The 15,375-nt window shown below is 49.7% G+C and overlaps 6 protein-coding genes across 6 annotated transcripts; 4 read left to right on the forward strand and 2 right to left on the reverse strand.

Annotated features, from left to right (window-relative positions):
* Positions 1-2,354: 2,354 nt before the first annotated feature.
* On the forward strand, positions 2,355-2,956 carry N7519_002342 (short coiled-coil protein; the record flags this gene model as incomplete). Its single annotated transcript, XM_057289120.1, has 2 exons — positions 2,355-2,674; positions 2,773-2,956. The coding sequence occupies 2 exons, from the start codon at positions 2,355-2,357 to the stop codon at positions 2,954-2,956; spliced, it is 504 nt and encodes a 167-aa protein (XP_057150322.1).
* A 2,609-nt stretch (positions 2,957-5,565) lies between these two features.
* Positions 5,566-6,651, reverse strand: artA (14-3-3 adaptor artA). Its single transcript, XM_057289121.1, has 4 exons — positions 6,573-6,651; positions 5,968-6,516; positions 5,838-5,908; positions 5,566-5,775 (listed from the first exon to the last, which is right to left on the reverse strand). The coding sequence occupies exons 1-4, from the start codon at positions 6,631-6,633 to the stop codon at positions 5,665-5,667; spliced, it is 792 nt and encodes a 263-aa protein (XP_057150323.1). The 5' UTR covers positions 6,634-6,651; the 3' UTR covers positions 5,566-5,664.
* A 1,443-nt stretch (positions 6,652-8,094) lies between these two features.
* On the forward strand, positions 8,095-8,657 carry N7519_002344 (uncharacterized protein; the record flags this gene model as incomplete). Its single annotated transcript, XM_057289122.1, has 4 exons — positions 8,095-8,228; positions 8,368-8,433; positions 8,493-8,558; positions 8,639-8,657. 4 exons carry the CDS (start codon positions 8,095-8,097, stop codon positions 8,655-8,657), a joined length of 285 nt encoding a protein of 94 aa, XP_057150324.1.
* A 717-nt stretch (positions 8,658-9,374) lies between these two features.
* N7519_002345 (ankyrin repeat domain-containing protein) lies at positions 9,375-10,745 on the forward strand (the record flags this gene model as incomplete). The annotated part of the gene is made up of 1 exon (XM_057289123.1): positions 9,375-10,745. One exon carries the CDS (start codon positions 9,375-9,377, stop codon positions 10,743-10,745), a length of 1,371 nt encoding a protein of 456 aa, XP_057150325.1.
* A 211-nt stretch (positions 10,746-10,956) lies between these two features.
* N7519_002346 (putative nucleoporin Nsp1) lies at positions 10,957-13,037 on the reverse strand (the record flags this gene model as incomplete). Its single annotated transcript, XM_057289124.1, has 3 exons — positions 10,957-11,166; positions 11,230-11,353; positions 11,407-13,037. 3 exons carry the CDS (start codon positions 13,035-13,037, stop codon positions 10,957-10,959), a joined length of 1,965 nt encoding a protein of 654 aa, XP_057150326.1.
* A 517-nt stretch (positions 13,038-13,554) lies between these two features.
* N7519_002347 (DUF5102 domain-containing protein) lies at positions 13,555-15,181 on the forward strand (the record flags this gene model as incomplete). The annotated part of the gene is made up of 2 exons (XM_057289125.1): positions 13,555-13,582; positions 13,638-15,181. The coding sequence occupies 2 exons, from the start codon at positions 13,555-13,557 to the stop codon at positions 15,179-15,181; spliced, it is 1,572 nt and encodes a 523-aa protein (XP_057150327.1).
* Positions 15,182-15,375: the final 194 nt, after the last annotated feature.

Below are 15,375 nucleotides of genomic sequence, written 5' to 3' on the forward strand. Positions count from 1 at the left end.
CAAGCGGGGCAAGAGATGCACGATATACGATAGACTCGATTATTGATTGATATCTTTCCCATATCGTATGTTGTGCTTATACGGAGTAGTCCTGATGGGTCTAATTCAAGCATGAAAGATGTGGACAAAGGCGGAAGACTAGTACATATCCCCGGACCTTAAAGGTGGCGTCGGCAATTTCGATGGTTAGGGTGATGGTTATGCCTGTCCAAGATATTGCCGGGACCGGAAAAGCATAGCAGATGTCATTCACTGAAAACGATTTGTTGAGATCGGCGCCTATAATGGCACTCGGTTTCTCCTTTTCGGCTAGCGAGCTATCGAATAATAAGGAAGGATGTCAGAATCCATGGAAATGAGAATGATCGTCTGAAGCCCAAGCGTTGGGCGCACATTGGTGGGCTAAGGCGGATGGTGACTGGTCGCGGGATATTACGACAGGCCTTGGGTGCGGAGCAGGCAAATGCAGTGCCACTGAACTTTCCTATGAGAAAGTCCCCATTATTCTTGACTGTGAACTTTTCTATCTTCGTTTCTTTTCTTTTTTTCCTGGTGGCGGTGGAGGCGGCTAACGAGGGGCGAAGGAGGATTTATTACATGTAAGATTTATTCTCGGATCTATTTTCCTTCCAATATATCGTACGTTTTATACATTTCACGTTGGCAGGTGATGGACAATCCATGAGATGGGCCTTCAGGATCTGTACCGGGTATTGGTCCTCCTTTGTCCCTCGGTCGATCTTGCCCAAGGGCGGCTGTATTTACCCCTTGGAATCCTCCTCACCATACCGAGGCGACATAGAATAGTTACATATGTATACATCGCGAGAAGTGCATGTAGTGTACAAGGTTCTGTTCTTCATAGTATAACAGGTGTTCTCTACAACTATGATGTAGATGAGAATTTCTCCGTACACTATAGGGCCAATAATATTTATGGCGTCATTTGGCTGTGAGGCTCGATCGACATTGCATGCCCCCCCTCCTCCCCTGAAGGACGGGGGTATGACCACATGTGCAATATTGTATAATACACTATAAATACATGTACTCTACTAATAGTAAAAATATAAGATCGAATTTGGATTTTTATCGATTATTCCCCAGGTTACCGACCGGATCGGATGAAATAGAAATGCAGGAAGACCCAAGTTCGCAGATCCTAACTTTGCATATAAAATAAAAGAAAGCAAACTCTTGTTATGTTGTATACAATATACCTACAAACATACATACATTTTCACAATACGTGTCAAACCAACACTAGCGGTGGAGAGTGGAAAGAGGACTCGTGTGCCCTATGATGTAGCGAGTACTTGATCCGACCATGACCCGAATAGGGAACGGCGGTGTACCGGATACTTGTCGGGAAAAGGAAAGGGAAAGGGGAAATCCAAGGAGCCACCCGTTAGTTCCTGAACGCCTCTCATTTCTAGAAATCCCTCTTTTTACCTTTTTCTGAATCCTCACCGGTTATAATCTTTTTCTATAATCTATAATTTATATAATTGAAAGTTATATTGGATATTGTCTTTATTTTGTTATTTTAAAACTACTCCGTATACTCCGTATAGGATATGAATTATAGATTTAGAATGTTTTAAACTAAAATAATAATCCCTCCATAGAAAAATATACAGAAAATACAGAAAATATAGAGAAAAATAAGAAAAGATCCATCTCGGAGGGATGATCCAAGGGACATGAGTTCCTCCACCTACTGAAAAGGTGCTAAGATAGACCAAATTATACTGGAGACTCCATAGGTACCCAGGGGTACCGTACTCGTCGTACCAGAATCCAAGGTCACTCAGTTGTACCCCCTCTGCCGTAACGCCGATACCGAAACTCAGTCTTCCTTTTTCCCAAGCTCTGGTTTTCTGACTCCCTTCTCCCTTCTCTCATTTTTTTCTTCAACTCGGTCTCTTCTCTTTGAAAGTCCTATATCACCTTCTAGCATCGATCGCGCCTTGTGGCCAGCCTCTCTTTCCGGAAAGAGGGTGAAAAAAAATTTCCCCCCCAACAGACCTTCCCTTTGAACCCACTCCGGTTACCTTTCTCCCCCTCTTCCCGCCAATCTCGAATTGCATTCATTTTCAACCAACGCATTTCGAAATTACTCAGAGTCGGCCAAGGTCGTCTTAAAAAATTACATCCTTCTCACCTTTTCGACTTTCAACCGACCCGGTAGCTACCTCAAGCGTAACACAGATTTCTCATCTGGGGTACATCGCTAGGGGTAGACCCGTGGTCGTTCAACAGCCTTTTTCCTCCGGCCTCTTTTAATCCGCAAACTTCAATACCGCCATCCTGGACCTCCTTTCGATCTTAGTGTGTCGCGAGCAGTAACCCTTATGGCCTCAGATACAGAAATGACTGAAGCCTCCCCTGTTGACACTCTGCCGCAACCAAACGACGGTGGCCGCATGCATATGTCATCTCTCTCATCATCTTCTTCTATATCCGACGCAGAAACCGAGCGTCGAGGCCGATCAGAACGTCCGCGAATGGCGAGCCGCAAACCCAGTGCTTCGATCCTTGTCCCTCGGGACCATCCCGAAATTGAAATTGAGGAGGAAGAATTTCCCCCCGACGACGCCCGCGCAATGAGTCCACGACGCAATTCTGCCGATCTGGAGCGTTTGGGCAAGGAGGCTCGACAGACCCTACAAGAGTGAGTTGGGAAAAAAAAGAAGGCGTCTTAGGCGTTTTGCTACTGATTTACGCCATTTCCAAAAGTTCGGTGGCTAACTAGATGAAATAAAAACACAGACAAGCCAAGGCTCTTCAATCATCCCTTCAGGCTCTCGCCGAACGTATCGACGCAGTCAAATCGGACCATGATAAGTTGGAAAACGAGAATAAAATCTTACAAGACTACATCGGTGGTCTCACTCGGAACATGACCAAGAGCGAAATGACCCGCGGTACGAAAGCACGCAAAGCACAAAAGTAAACCGGCTTTCCTCCGAACGGATGTCGCAAGGTGGCCGGATACCCCGTGGACGTTAATCAGGAGGGATCGCCTGGTATTTTGCCGCAGGGGGTTCCATGCGTTACATACGGTCGCGGGTTTTACCGAGATTCGAATTATTCTCACTTCATTACGACGACATCCCTGGTCAACGGATTTCTCTTCTCACCGCACATCCAAGTGGTCGCTCAATGAGTTACATGCCCAATGTCAGCATGTCACGGTCTCATAAAGCGGCAGGGTTAGGGAATTTCTTGTTACCGCTTCTCTTTCGGCAATGGGCTCAGCATTTACCCGAGGGATTATCCTACAGCCATTTTCTCACACATCATATCTGCCACCCGACTGGTTCGAGTGGCCACGCTGGAACACACCACATTGCAGTTTAAACGCCAAGAAGTCATCGTCTCCACAATTCCCCCAGGTCAACCGATATCGGCTGCTGAACTGGGGGTGAGGCTGAATCCGAATTATTTACTCATGGGGGCGACTTCAAGGGATTGTTCGTGACATCATTGCATGCCTGCTGGTACAGCGGCCCGCCACCTGGCTTGGCATTTGATTTCCGGATTCATTACATCATCCTCAAAGTCGGTGTGCGGCCTTTCTATCTAACGCAGTGTTCCACTCTGCCTCTCTTCAACCCTGTCGATATTATTGGCCCCTTTTATTTCCTATTCCTCACTCTTTCATCTGGCGTTTTTTTGTCTTTCTGATGGCTCTGTGAACACGTTTCACTTGTACTTTTTCTTCCTTTTTGTTGTCTTTCGATGCATAGCACCTTGGGCGTTTCGGGGACTGGGACTAGACTCGATTTGATTGAATGGCTCTTGCTAGAGCATTGAAATGTTTCTTTGTCATGGGCATTGCATGGTGACGGTCATCGCCGCAACAGAACGGCGTGGGAAGTGGAAAGCATCTTAAGGGGTCTTCTGGAGCAGTCCGTTTATCTTCTCTTTCCTCACATGCCCCCTCGATATTCGAGGGGGGCTCTTCTCTGTACATCTGCATTTCAACCTTTTTCTTTTTCTCTATTTCCTTCTACTGGCTCCATTGGACTGACTCGTGTCTCTGCATGGGGAGACAAAGATGTCGCTTTTTATCATGTTTGTTATCATTGTGGCTCTATTTCTGCTTCTTCCACTTGACATACCCAGGAGCGTGCATGTCTCAAGTCCTCCATTTCCCCTTTATTGTCCTCATACCCCTTTTTATCGAGCCCGCGTGGCTGGTAGCATTGTGGTTTCGACCATAGCAATGGAAAATATTTCACAATTGAGACCGTTACTAGAGAGTAGATTCGTGTAAAACCGTCAATACCAGGAGAAAGATAACCCAATTCGATCAAGAACGATGCTAGTTGAAACCGTCATCCAATTACCTATCGAGTCATCATTACAAGTGCCAAACGAACACACGGTATGGCATGCATACCGTGTGAAGACGATCAACCGTGATGTGATACCGGTTGGCGCGCCTAAGCTCGATAGTGTCCAGCTAATACAGCCACTGATATCATTGCGGTTCTTCTGCAGTACCCGGGCATATGCACATGTCCGCACATTCTAGTTAGATATATAGTGCCGATTCATTATCTGGAACAATATTGGTTTGAATTGAGTATCTGGTATAGACTATATCTTTCGCGTTACCTGTCCTGTTGGTTGTGTGGGATTTTATACCTTCTGTTATAATAGAGACCTTGGTATGCATATTGAATTGAACGTATACAGTATATAGTTCGCTTGGATGCTAATTGGGTTTGGGTCTACTTTAGACTAGCACTATGAGATCTGGCCCAATAGGGCTAGTTGCAGATGCATATATTATTAGTTCTTCACAGAATAGCCGAACCGGTGTACACACCGATCGATGTCCTTGATGCGCTGATCAGTGGCCGTGCTATCAACGGGCAGGGAAATGAAGATATTGTGGGTAAGCGAGTGTTGATTCAGGGACGGTCAAGTTTATGATAGTAGCTTTCATCTGCACGGTCTACATAGTTTACTTAGACAAGACAGCGTGCTATATATACCCTGCAGAATCAAAGGCGATGAAAATAGACTCGTACGAGCACCATCATGCTTCAGCTACAATGATTCGCCAGGTCATTACTGGAATAGTGTACGAGAGATTATCTTCGAAACCACATCTAGTGAGAATCAAACGCCACATGGCACATGTACGGGGAGTGATCAATAGGAAAGGTGAAAAGCCAGGTTAGGGATCAGCAGGGATACCCTTGTTGAAGTCCTGATAAGGAACTGATTTGAAGAACTTCTGTGTGTGTATGTGTGTTGGGCTGGGAGAGTGCGCGCAAGGGGACTCTTTGGGTAGTTAAGAGGCAAAGTAGACAAAATAACAAGGAGAATGAAAAAAACGAAAAGAGGAGACAGGATGAATATTCCCCAGGGCAGAAAACAAGCGCCGGGCCAAAGCAAAAGGCAAGTAGAGAAGATTCAAGGCAAAAATGGCAGAGCATCGACACCCAAGGTCGCAATATTTCTCACACCAACCCTTGCGAGTCTCTGCGATACTATAAACCGACATTCGGGCCAATGATCTCATCGTCCTTTCTCCCTCTCCAATCTGTCCTTGCATTAGAAGACCCGTCGCGCACTCTCTTCCTCTCGGTTGTTCCATCCGCCCTGAGGACGCGTGTCCATCAACAAGGTCTTTTTAGGTGTTAATCATTTACTCGGCGGCGGGCTTCTCGGCCTCGGCGGCCGGGGCCTCCTCCTTCTTCTCAGCAGGGCAGCGCTCTCGGAAGCGGGCTCAGCCTCGGACGAGGTCCAGAGGGTCTGGTGAGAAATGCGGGTCAGCGTATGAACAAAATGAATCAGCAGATGATTTGAACACTTACCAGGTTATCACGGAGAAGCTGCATGATGAGAGTAGAGTCCTTGTAGCTCTCCTCGCTCAGGGTGTCGAGCTCTGCAGACAAATATTAGCTTTGGTCAATGCACGCGGCGAAAATCTGGATTTCAACATACCAGCAATGGCATCATCAAAGGCAAGCTTGGCGAGGTGGCAAGCCTGGTCGGGGGAGTTCAGAATCTCGTAGTAGAAGACTGAGAAGTTGAGGGCAAGTCCGAGACGAATGGGGTGGGTAGGGGCAAGGTCAGTGGAGGCGATCTCAGTGGCAGCCTTGTAGGCCTCCAGAGAGTAGTCGGCAGCACCCTTGCGGCGGTCGCCAATGGCGAACTCAGCAAGGTAGCGGTGGTAGTCACCCTTCATCTTGTGGTAGAAGACCTTGGACTCGCCGCTCTGGGCGGACTTGATGAGGTGCTCGTCCAAAACCTCGAGGATATCGTCGCAGATCTTGGCAAGCTCGGCCTCGATCTTTTGGCGGTACTCCTTGATAAGAGTGACCTGGGACTCGTTGCCCTTGGACTCCTCCTTCTGCTCAATAGAGGTGACGATTCTCCACGAGGCACGGCGGGCACCAATGACATTCTTATAGGCGACAGACAGGAGATTACGCTCCTCAACGGTGAGCTCAACATCGGCCGAGGCGACGACCTTCATGTTCTCAACCATCTCTGCGTCAGATTGTCAGAGACCTGTGCAACTAAATCTAGATTTAAGAGGAACCAACCTTCGTAGCGCTCAGCCTGCTCAGCGAGCTTGGCGAGGTAAACAGCGTCTTCGTGACCCATTGTGAATGTGTGTTTTCTACAGTCAAAACTATGTTAGCCAATTTGTTGTTTTTTTTTTCTCGCATGGGTTTTCATTCTCGGATTGATAATGTTTTTGAGGTGAGGGCTGAAAATCACGCCATGGGACAGTGCAAGTAGGCGATGGCGAGGGGTAGATATCGACCCTCGACCCCCCTTCAGATATACGGGAAAGGGCCCAGTTGAGTTTCCATGAGTATCACGTAGAACGTCTGTGAATGACAAAGCATTGGGGCCATAAACTAGAGACCCCAATGATTTGGCCGATCATGACGATCGTGGCGGTTACTGGGCCCTTGGGTCTTCCCGTGTATCGTTGGGGGGTATCGCAGGAAAGCGGTCGCGGCAACGGTTCAACGAGTAAACAAGGAGACGAGAACATGTGGTTTGCACCGTAAATTGTGGCGCGATCCCATGGTTTGAATTTGGGGGGAGAATCGTAGTTTTAAGATGGGTCTCTTTCCACCATGGATTGTTGATATGTGTGGGTTTTGCGGTGATGACGGGGGGATGGGCATAGAAATAGGGCGAGAAAAGGGCAAATTCAATAGGGGAAACGACAGGAAGACACTGACCTGGTTTGTGAAAAAGAAAAAGAAGGTGATTAAAGGAATAGCAAGATGGATGGAAGATGGAAGAGAGAGAGTAGGGAGTTGAGAGAGAGGAGGTAGGAGGAAAGGAGGGGGGCAGAAGGCGGTGTTGGGATTTACCTGAACAACCCACTTCTTTTGGGCTTTGTGGTTTTTTTTTGCTGGTGAAATATCCAAAAAAATAAGTGAACAAGTCCAAGTGACCTCAACTACTGTTTTCTTTTAATTATTTTATTTTTATATATACAAAAAGTAATCGAAGAATATAATACCATTTTGCCATATACTATACACAAATCTTCTCTCATCGCTTCTGTGTGGTTCGGTGGGCCTCCTACAGCGTCATCCCCCATTCCGCATCCGCCAATCGCCCGGGGGTTCCTTACTTGCGCCTCATTCGAGATCACAAAAGGCAAGATGGGCTCGAAACAGTCTAGAACGAATTGATATACAGAGTAGGGTAGAGGCTCTACCCTCGGACTATCCGTGTTGTAGAAAAAAGTCAAAAAAGGAAGGGAAAGAAAAAGAGTCACCTGCAGTCGATTAATGATGTGACCGTCCCTGTGATGTGATTGAAGTAGTTGAAGTACTGGGCTATCATATACTTGGAAGCCCTGGAGGCCCAAGTGGAAAGTCGAATGAGAAGGCCGCGACTTATCAGAAATTTTTGTTCACATGACCCGGTGTCTGACATAAGCTTGTTTCTTCCGTCCATCACATGATGTTTCTTGGCATGTAACGTCATTTGCTATAAGCTTCCAAGTGTTGCCTTTACTTCTCCTCGTACTTTGTCAACTTCATCCCGAACTTACCTCACATATCTCACTCGAACCCCTCTACCATTCAAATCATCATGCTTCGTCAATTTGCCCGTCCTGCCGCTACTGCCAACCGGGCAGTTTTCACACGCTCCTTCTCGGTAGCTGTCCCTCGTATGGGCGAAGGTGACACCGGCGCTCCCCGCCCTAGCGGTGGTGCCTCTTCCGGGTAAGTGAGATGCAAGTTGACTGCGGAACTTACACTTGGAAGTTCGATGGCAATGAGCAGACAGGCCCGTGTCTGACTTGCCGCAGTCGTATGACATCATATCTGTATGAGAGGTCGCTAACATCTGTCCCTCTACTAGTGACGCATTCACCAAGCGCGAGGCTGCCCAAGAGAGCCTTTACATCCGTGAGAAGGAGCTCGAGAAGTAAGTTTGGCAAAGCCGAGAACAACCAGGTCGGAGCGGCGAGCTAATTGGTTTGACAGGCTTGCTCAGTTAAAGAAGAAGATCAGCGAGCAGCGCAAGCACTTGGATGAACTGGAGACCCACATGTAAGTGCAAGTCAGGAAATTGTTGACTATCTTCCTTTTCTGTTAAATGTGAATGGCATGACTGACTGGCTTCTCTTTAGTGATGGCTTGAGCCGCTAGACTCCAAGCACCCATTTTATCTTATGTTTAATATGAAGAGCTACTCCAACTGCTGTGTATAATACCATCTCCCCTCCAACGAGCTATCTTGCTTGCCTGCTGCCTTGAGATCGTACCGTTTCCAGCGACTGTTCCTAAACAAGACATCTCTCTATTATAGCATAAGTTCTCCATTATTGTGTGTACAGTGCTCAGTAAGTCACTTGGATATATCATTGGGAAAGATCGACATTACTAGCTAAGTAGTGTTTAGGTTTGTTGGCTTAGTATACTACCTATATGTTCGTGATCTTTGGACAAGCACAAAGGATTTTCGTATTTTTTTTTGTGGAAGATAACTAACCCGGGGAAATTGCCCAGGTGTCCCGCAGTGTGTGTTTATGGCAGACCAGGTGTATACGTATGTAAGCATTGTACAATGCCCAGGTGTAGATACTCGGCCCAACGCATACATAGCGGGTTGGGCTTTGGGCCACACAGGGGGTTTTTCTTCGCTTCTTATCGCTTCGAATGGATGCCTTGGCTTGTTAGAAAGGATTCGGTGCAAAAAGAAGCGAAGAAAAAATACACCCGTGATTGGACCGAGCACAAGAATATGTATGTAAGCTGGAGGTTGTCGACGGTCTCCACATAAACAAAGCGGGACCGTCCAGCTACACTGAGGTTCCTTCCATCTTACCTGGTCTAAGCCCTCGACACCTGGGCAAATACCCCTCCATGGCTCTCCTTAGCCTACCAAATGAGCTTCTGCTAGCCATATCAGACAGACAAGACTGCCAAAGAGACATAAATGCATTTGCAAGCACCAGTCGCCGCTGTTTTATGCTCCTGAACCCCTTCCTCTATGCCTACAACGTCCGACAGCACCAAGGGAGCGCACTCCATTGGGCAGCAAGCCAGGGACAACTAGGAACAGCCCAAGAATCACTCCGACAAGGAGCGCAAATCGATTCGAGGAACAGGAAAACAGGAAAAACACCATTGATACAGTCCGTTCACAGCGACCATGCAGATATTGTTGCATTCCTGTTGGCACATGGAGCCGACCCGAACGCCAAAGGCGATGGGGGGCCCAACGACGCAATCAGATCGGCAGTGCTCCGCAATAAGGCAGCCGTCGCTAGAATTTTGCTTGATAACGGCGTTGACGCGAATTTGACGGGCCACAGGGGTAGCCTATTGCATATTGCGGCTGAAAGAGCCTACAATAACCGCGAGGAAGTGGTGAGAGTTCTGATTGAGAAAGGTGCCAACATCGAATCTATCTATGGTGGCGAGACTCCGTTGCAGGTAGCGTGCGGGTCTGGCTCCGTGGAAGTGGCTCGGTGCCTAATAGAAAGCGGTGCCCGTTTGGACACGCGGGGTCGGAATGGAAGTTCGCTCCTGCACCAGGCAACCAATGAAGTCAAGACTGTGAAGTTGCTGGTGGAGAAAGGAGCCGATATCGAGGTGAAAGATGAGCAAGGTGAGACACCACTGCATCGGGCGTGCTGGAATGGCCGGGCAGAAACAGCAGCGTTCTTGCTGGACCAGGGTGCAGATATAGAGGCAAGATCGTTAAGTGGGAAAACACCATTGCTGCTGGCGGTACTCTGGGAGGGCACTGTATGTAAGCAACTGGGGCCGGCCTCTGTGACCACTCTCTTGCTGGAACGAGGCGCCAATCCAAGCCGGGGAAATGATTCCAACATCACACCATTGCATTGCGTGACGTTGAAAGGAACTACGGAACTTTTCAAGCTATTGCTACAATATGGAGCGGACGTAGAGCCAAAAACTAGGCTGGGCTCGATGCCGCTGCACAGCCTAGCGGATTCTGGCTCTTTAGAGTCGGCAAGGCATTTGTTGCAGAAAGGCGCTGATGCACAACCAAGGGACGGGGAAGGAAATACTCCGTTGCACTTGGCAGCGCGGAGAAGCGATGTGGAATTCGTCAGGTTGCTGCTAGAGGCAGGCGCTGACCGGCTGGTCAAAAATCACAAGGGTCAATTGCCTGTGCATCTAGCATCAGAAGGAGCACGGAAATCAGAAGAAAGACAGAGAAAAGTGATAGATCTTCTGGAGCCTCAGTCCGATCATCAACATTAGCAATACAATGAGCATCCGAGAATTTGTCAATCCTGTTGCATTGGATTCTACGAATGTTCAAGGTGCTAATCACAAACGGCATCCAAGCATTTTATTGTGACCGACTATTAGCATTTCCTGACTACAACAGAACATTCCCCCAAAGCACATCGAGGTGCCAAGTAGCCGATAACTCCGAGTTCAAATCATTAGAAAAAGCCATCCACCCCCTTTACCGTCCTTGCATGAAAGAGCGGTAGAAATCATCAGCGGTATTGTTGTTGCCCATACCATTGTTAGGATAGCCGTATCCAAGACGAGCAGAGATCGATTGACCTGCTTTTTGGGCGGCAGTAACCTTGGACTGCAGCTCTGAGGTGCCCTGATCGATGACCTGCAGCTGGGACAGGTGTGCGTTGAGAATGCGAACAATCTGCGAAATCTATAGAGATGCGTAAGCAATATATTCCCCACAAAACGTATCGATACTGAGTTTGTGACTTACCGGCTCATCCGCCTTGTTGGTCTTAGTCAATGTGGATGAAGCACCGTTGACCTCTTCAATCATGCTAGTAAGATCCTTGCCCATTTCATCCAAGCGTTCCGAGAGCTTCTCGGCCAGTTTGTAACTAATGCTCAGTTAGCAAGACCATATCAGATGTTGTGTTGGGAATATACTTACGTTGTCTCACGCTCCTGGTCCGGTCCTTGGAGAGACTCTCCAGGGCCCACCTGCTTGGTAACCATCTCGTCGACTTCACGCTCGTATCGATCCAGCCATGAGCTGAGCTCATCCTGTTGGCCTTCAACCGCTGACAATTGGCGCTCAACCTCCTGAGTAGCTCGATCCGCATCAACAGTGCTGCCGTACAGCTTCTGAACTTTGGTACCATTGTCCACCAGCAAACGGTCCCATTCGGAAACCTTCTCCGCCTGCTCGCGGAAGTCCTTTTGATATTTGCCAAGATCTGTAGCCCATCGGGTGATGATCTCATCCATGGTTTTGTTCTTCAGACGTGACTGGGCTGGAGGAGCGGGCCCTGTAGTAGACTGACCAAGGGCGGAGGGTGCAGCTGGAGCAGCGCCGGCAGCTGTTGTAGTCGGAGCAGTGGTCGTTTTACTACCAAGGCCACTAAGTGGTGCTGAGCTGGCGGAGGTCGCTGGCTGAGTCGAAGGCGTAGTAGTAGCTTGGCCGAACAAGCCGCCCGTAGGTGCTGCAGCAGTAGTAGTAGCAGGCGCGGCAGTGGCCGCAGTACCTGGAGTAGTGGAGGGAGCCGAGGCCCCAAACAGGCCTCCTCCAAGAGGAGCTGCTGCTGGAGTCGTGGAGGGAGCAGCTGTGGATGTGGCACTTCCAGTGGAAGGGAAAAGAGACTTTTGAGGGGTAGCACCCGACGTGGCTGGAGCTCCTAGGGAGGGAGTTGTGTTTGCGGCGGAGGCAGGAGCGCCGAGGGCTGGGAATGCAGGCTTCGAAGCGGAATCGCCGCTGGGAGCAGCAGTATTCTTGAACAGAGACGGTGTCTGGGAGCTTTGCGCACCACCTGCGGGTGCAGCAGCGCCGAAAAGTGATTTAGGAGTTGTCTCTGCAGCGGTCGCAGGAGCGGGTGACTCGGCCGGCTTGCTTGCACCGAATAGACCGCCGCTGGGCGCAGCAGGGGTTGCGCCACCTCCAAACAGCGACTTGGTTGCCCCCCCTCCGAACATATTGTTAGAGGGCTGTGCCTGTGAGGTGGCAGGCGTGGTAGACGACGGCGCTGCTGTGGGGGTAGTCGAGTCTGCCGGTTTCGCGGCGCCGAATAAGCTGCTGGGTGGGTTGGATGCAGGCGGCGGACCAGCAGGGGTGGTGGAGTTATTGCCAAACAAATTGCCTCCCGCGGGAGCAGGGGTAGCAGTTTGGGCCGCGTTTCCAAACAAGCTCTTTGTGCCTCCGCCGCCGAATAGGGAACTGCTGGCAGGTGTGGTCGATTCCGTGGACTTGTTGGGAGTCTGGCTGCCGGCAGCGGCGCCGAAGAGTGAGTTGGGCTGCGTGCCAGTTTCGGAGGGAGCCTTGCCGCCGAAGCTGAAGGCCGAAGTACCGCCACTGGTCGCACTGGAAGCGCCTGCATTACCGAAGGTTGGTGTGCTTTGGCCACTTGCGGGGTTTGCTCCAAACAACGACGGCGCGCTGTTGCCGGTGGACGAAGCTCCAACATTACCGAAGAGGCCACCACTAGACGCATTGCTATCCTTGTTGGCACCGAAAGCGTTCCCCGCTGTGCTGAAGAGATTTCCACTAGAGGCGCCAGTAGAGGCCGGGGTGCCGAAAGAGAACCCCATGGTGTTGGTGATCGAGCTTGAGGAATGGGAGGGAAAAAGCTGGACGGAGAGAAAGCGCCAGCGACAGACGGAGCAGGGGAGGTGGGCCTGCAGAATGGATCGAAAGATCCAGCAATGAGAGAATGGAGCTCTTGATCGAATAAATTGAGACAAAGAGCCTAAGGGTGGAATGAGAAAGGCAGGACAAGAACGTCAAGACAGACAATAATTGTTGGAAGGAGTTTGGCAAGCGCGCGCTGAAGTTTGACGCCTTGAATACAAGGCATAAATGGTGCCTGAAGAAATTGGCCAACTTATTCGATAACGGGTGCCTAAGGCAGATGTGTCTGGACTCACATCGATCGCAGGGAAACAAGTATCACTGCACACTACACACGGCCCATTGCATTTTGGACTATTCATTTCTGTGTGCCCCTTCTTTCATGTTAAACACCCTGAATTAAAGCTGCAATCATGTCGGAGGGGCTGTCCGATTTGTCTAGTTCGCATCTTGAGCCCCCCCAGCAGAACTACAGAAATGCAAGATCCAGGAGCTGGCGACCATAGTACATGACCCTTGGATATACTTGAATATTTGTTTGGAACTGACATATTTTCTAGCAGCTTCTGAAAGCGACGATGAATACTTCTCAGACGCCAGTGAAGGCAATCCCCAACCCCAGTCACTCCCACAATCCGGTCGCACTTCCCCTGTCCCGCGGACTCGAGTCGAGAGGGTTGATAGCAGCACCCAGCATGGCGAGACCCCTGGCACAGCAGCATTTGAAAAAAGACAACAGGACGCGGTCCCCGATGAAATTGAGGTTATTCCAGAAGGCTCACATAGCCAGACGCGTTCGCCCGCGGGGTCAGAGAACCAAAGCTTGTGTACTGAAGGCTTGCCGGTTCCGCGCACAGTGGTTGAGAAGGTCGATCCAGATGAACCTAGCCATGGCGAGGTTCCCGGCACTTTGGCACATGATCAGCGTCTCGCCGATGCTGTGCCCGACGTCGTGACCAAGGCTTCAGATTCCGATAGCAGCCCACCGCCACCAACTCTCGACTCTACACCTCCTGAGGTTGATGGGCCTACAGCAGACATTCCTGAGACACGGCTCGGGCGGGTGGACACAATAGCCACCGAGGAAGACCTGTCGTCACACCCACAAGCCCATACAAGCTCAACGAGTGACACATTACCCGATGCGGTAGAGACCGTCCCAGATATCTCCATAGATGATACAGACCTGAAAACCAAAGACCTCTCATTGGAGGATGACATGAACGACGACCATGGATATGAAAAGCAAGAAGCGGGTGATGATTTTGATGAGTTTGTAGAAGAGCAGGAAGATATGGGAGATGACGATTTTGGAGATTTCGACGATGGTTTCCAAGAACCCAATGCAGAAGAAGCTCCCACAGTTGAAACTACGGCATCTCAGCAATTCCACGCACCTCCACCTCTTACTGACTTCGACACATTCAAATCCACCTCCGAACTCCTCGATTCCCTCCAAGACACCCTTAACACCCTCTTCCCCGAATCCCAAGACATAAGCTCTCTCACACCCGTGGAGCCAATCCCAGACTCCACAGCAATCTTCAGCACCGAGCGTTCCCTCTCACTATGGTCCCAGCTCGTGGCACCACCACCCCTCCAGCCCCAAAACTGGGTGAAATCCCGCATCCGCCGACTATTCCTCGTATCGCTGGGCGTGCCCGTTGATCTGGACGAAATCCTCCCAGCCTCCAAACAGAAAAAGCTCGTTCTACCTTCTATTGATCTAGAAGGCACCGGCGCAAAGAGCCCCGGCGCTCGCTCCAGGAGTCGGGTCCGCAAAGAAGAAGGCAACGACAACAACACCGAAAAGGGGCGAACCCCCTCCCGCCAGAAGGCTACTCCCCGCCGTGGCGCACCGCCAGCGCCAGAAATAGATCTCTCAGCGGTCCGCCGGCTGTGTGCTACTACCGATGCTGCATTGAATGGTCTCACAGATGCAGAGTTGAAGCTGCATGTCCAGGAACTAAACCAGTTTGCCCAGCGCGCTAGTTCAGTATTGGAGTACTGGCTGAAGCGGCGGGATGGCTTGGTTGGTGAAAAAGAGGCTTTCGAGGGTGTCATTGAGAACCTCGTTAGTCATGTTAGGAGAGTCAGAAAGTAGTCTTTCCCTGCTCCGAACACTTGGTGTACTATCTAAATGCCCAATATAATATATTCTGTATAATCTAATGGCGATATCAGAGAAACTGATTTATCTGGAATATGTGCAACTTCTTAGTATACGCTATGGCACGATGGTGCTCAGTTACAACTGGGCCGAGTTTCTACATGAAGCCTTGGATTCAAATGTAATTT

This window comes from Penicillium mononematosum (genome assembly GCF_028829835.1).
Source record: "Penicillium mononematosum strain IBT 11891 chromosome Unknown utg000002l:1.0-8112719.0:1.0-8118358.0, whole genome shotgun sequence".
Taxonomy (NCBI): domain Eukaryota; kingdom Fungi; phylum Ascomycota; class Eurotiomycetes; order Eurotiales; family Aspergillaceae; genus Penicillium; species Penicillium mononematosum.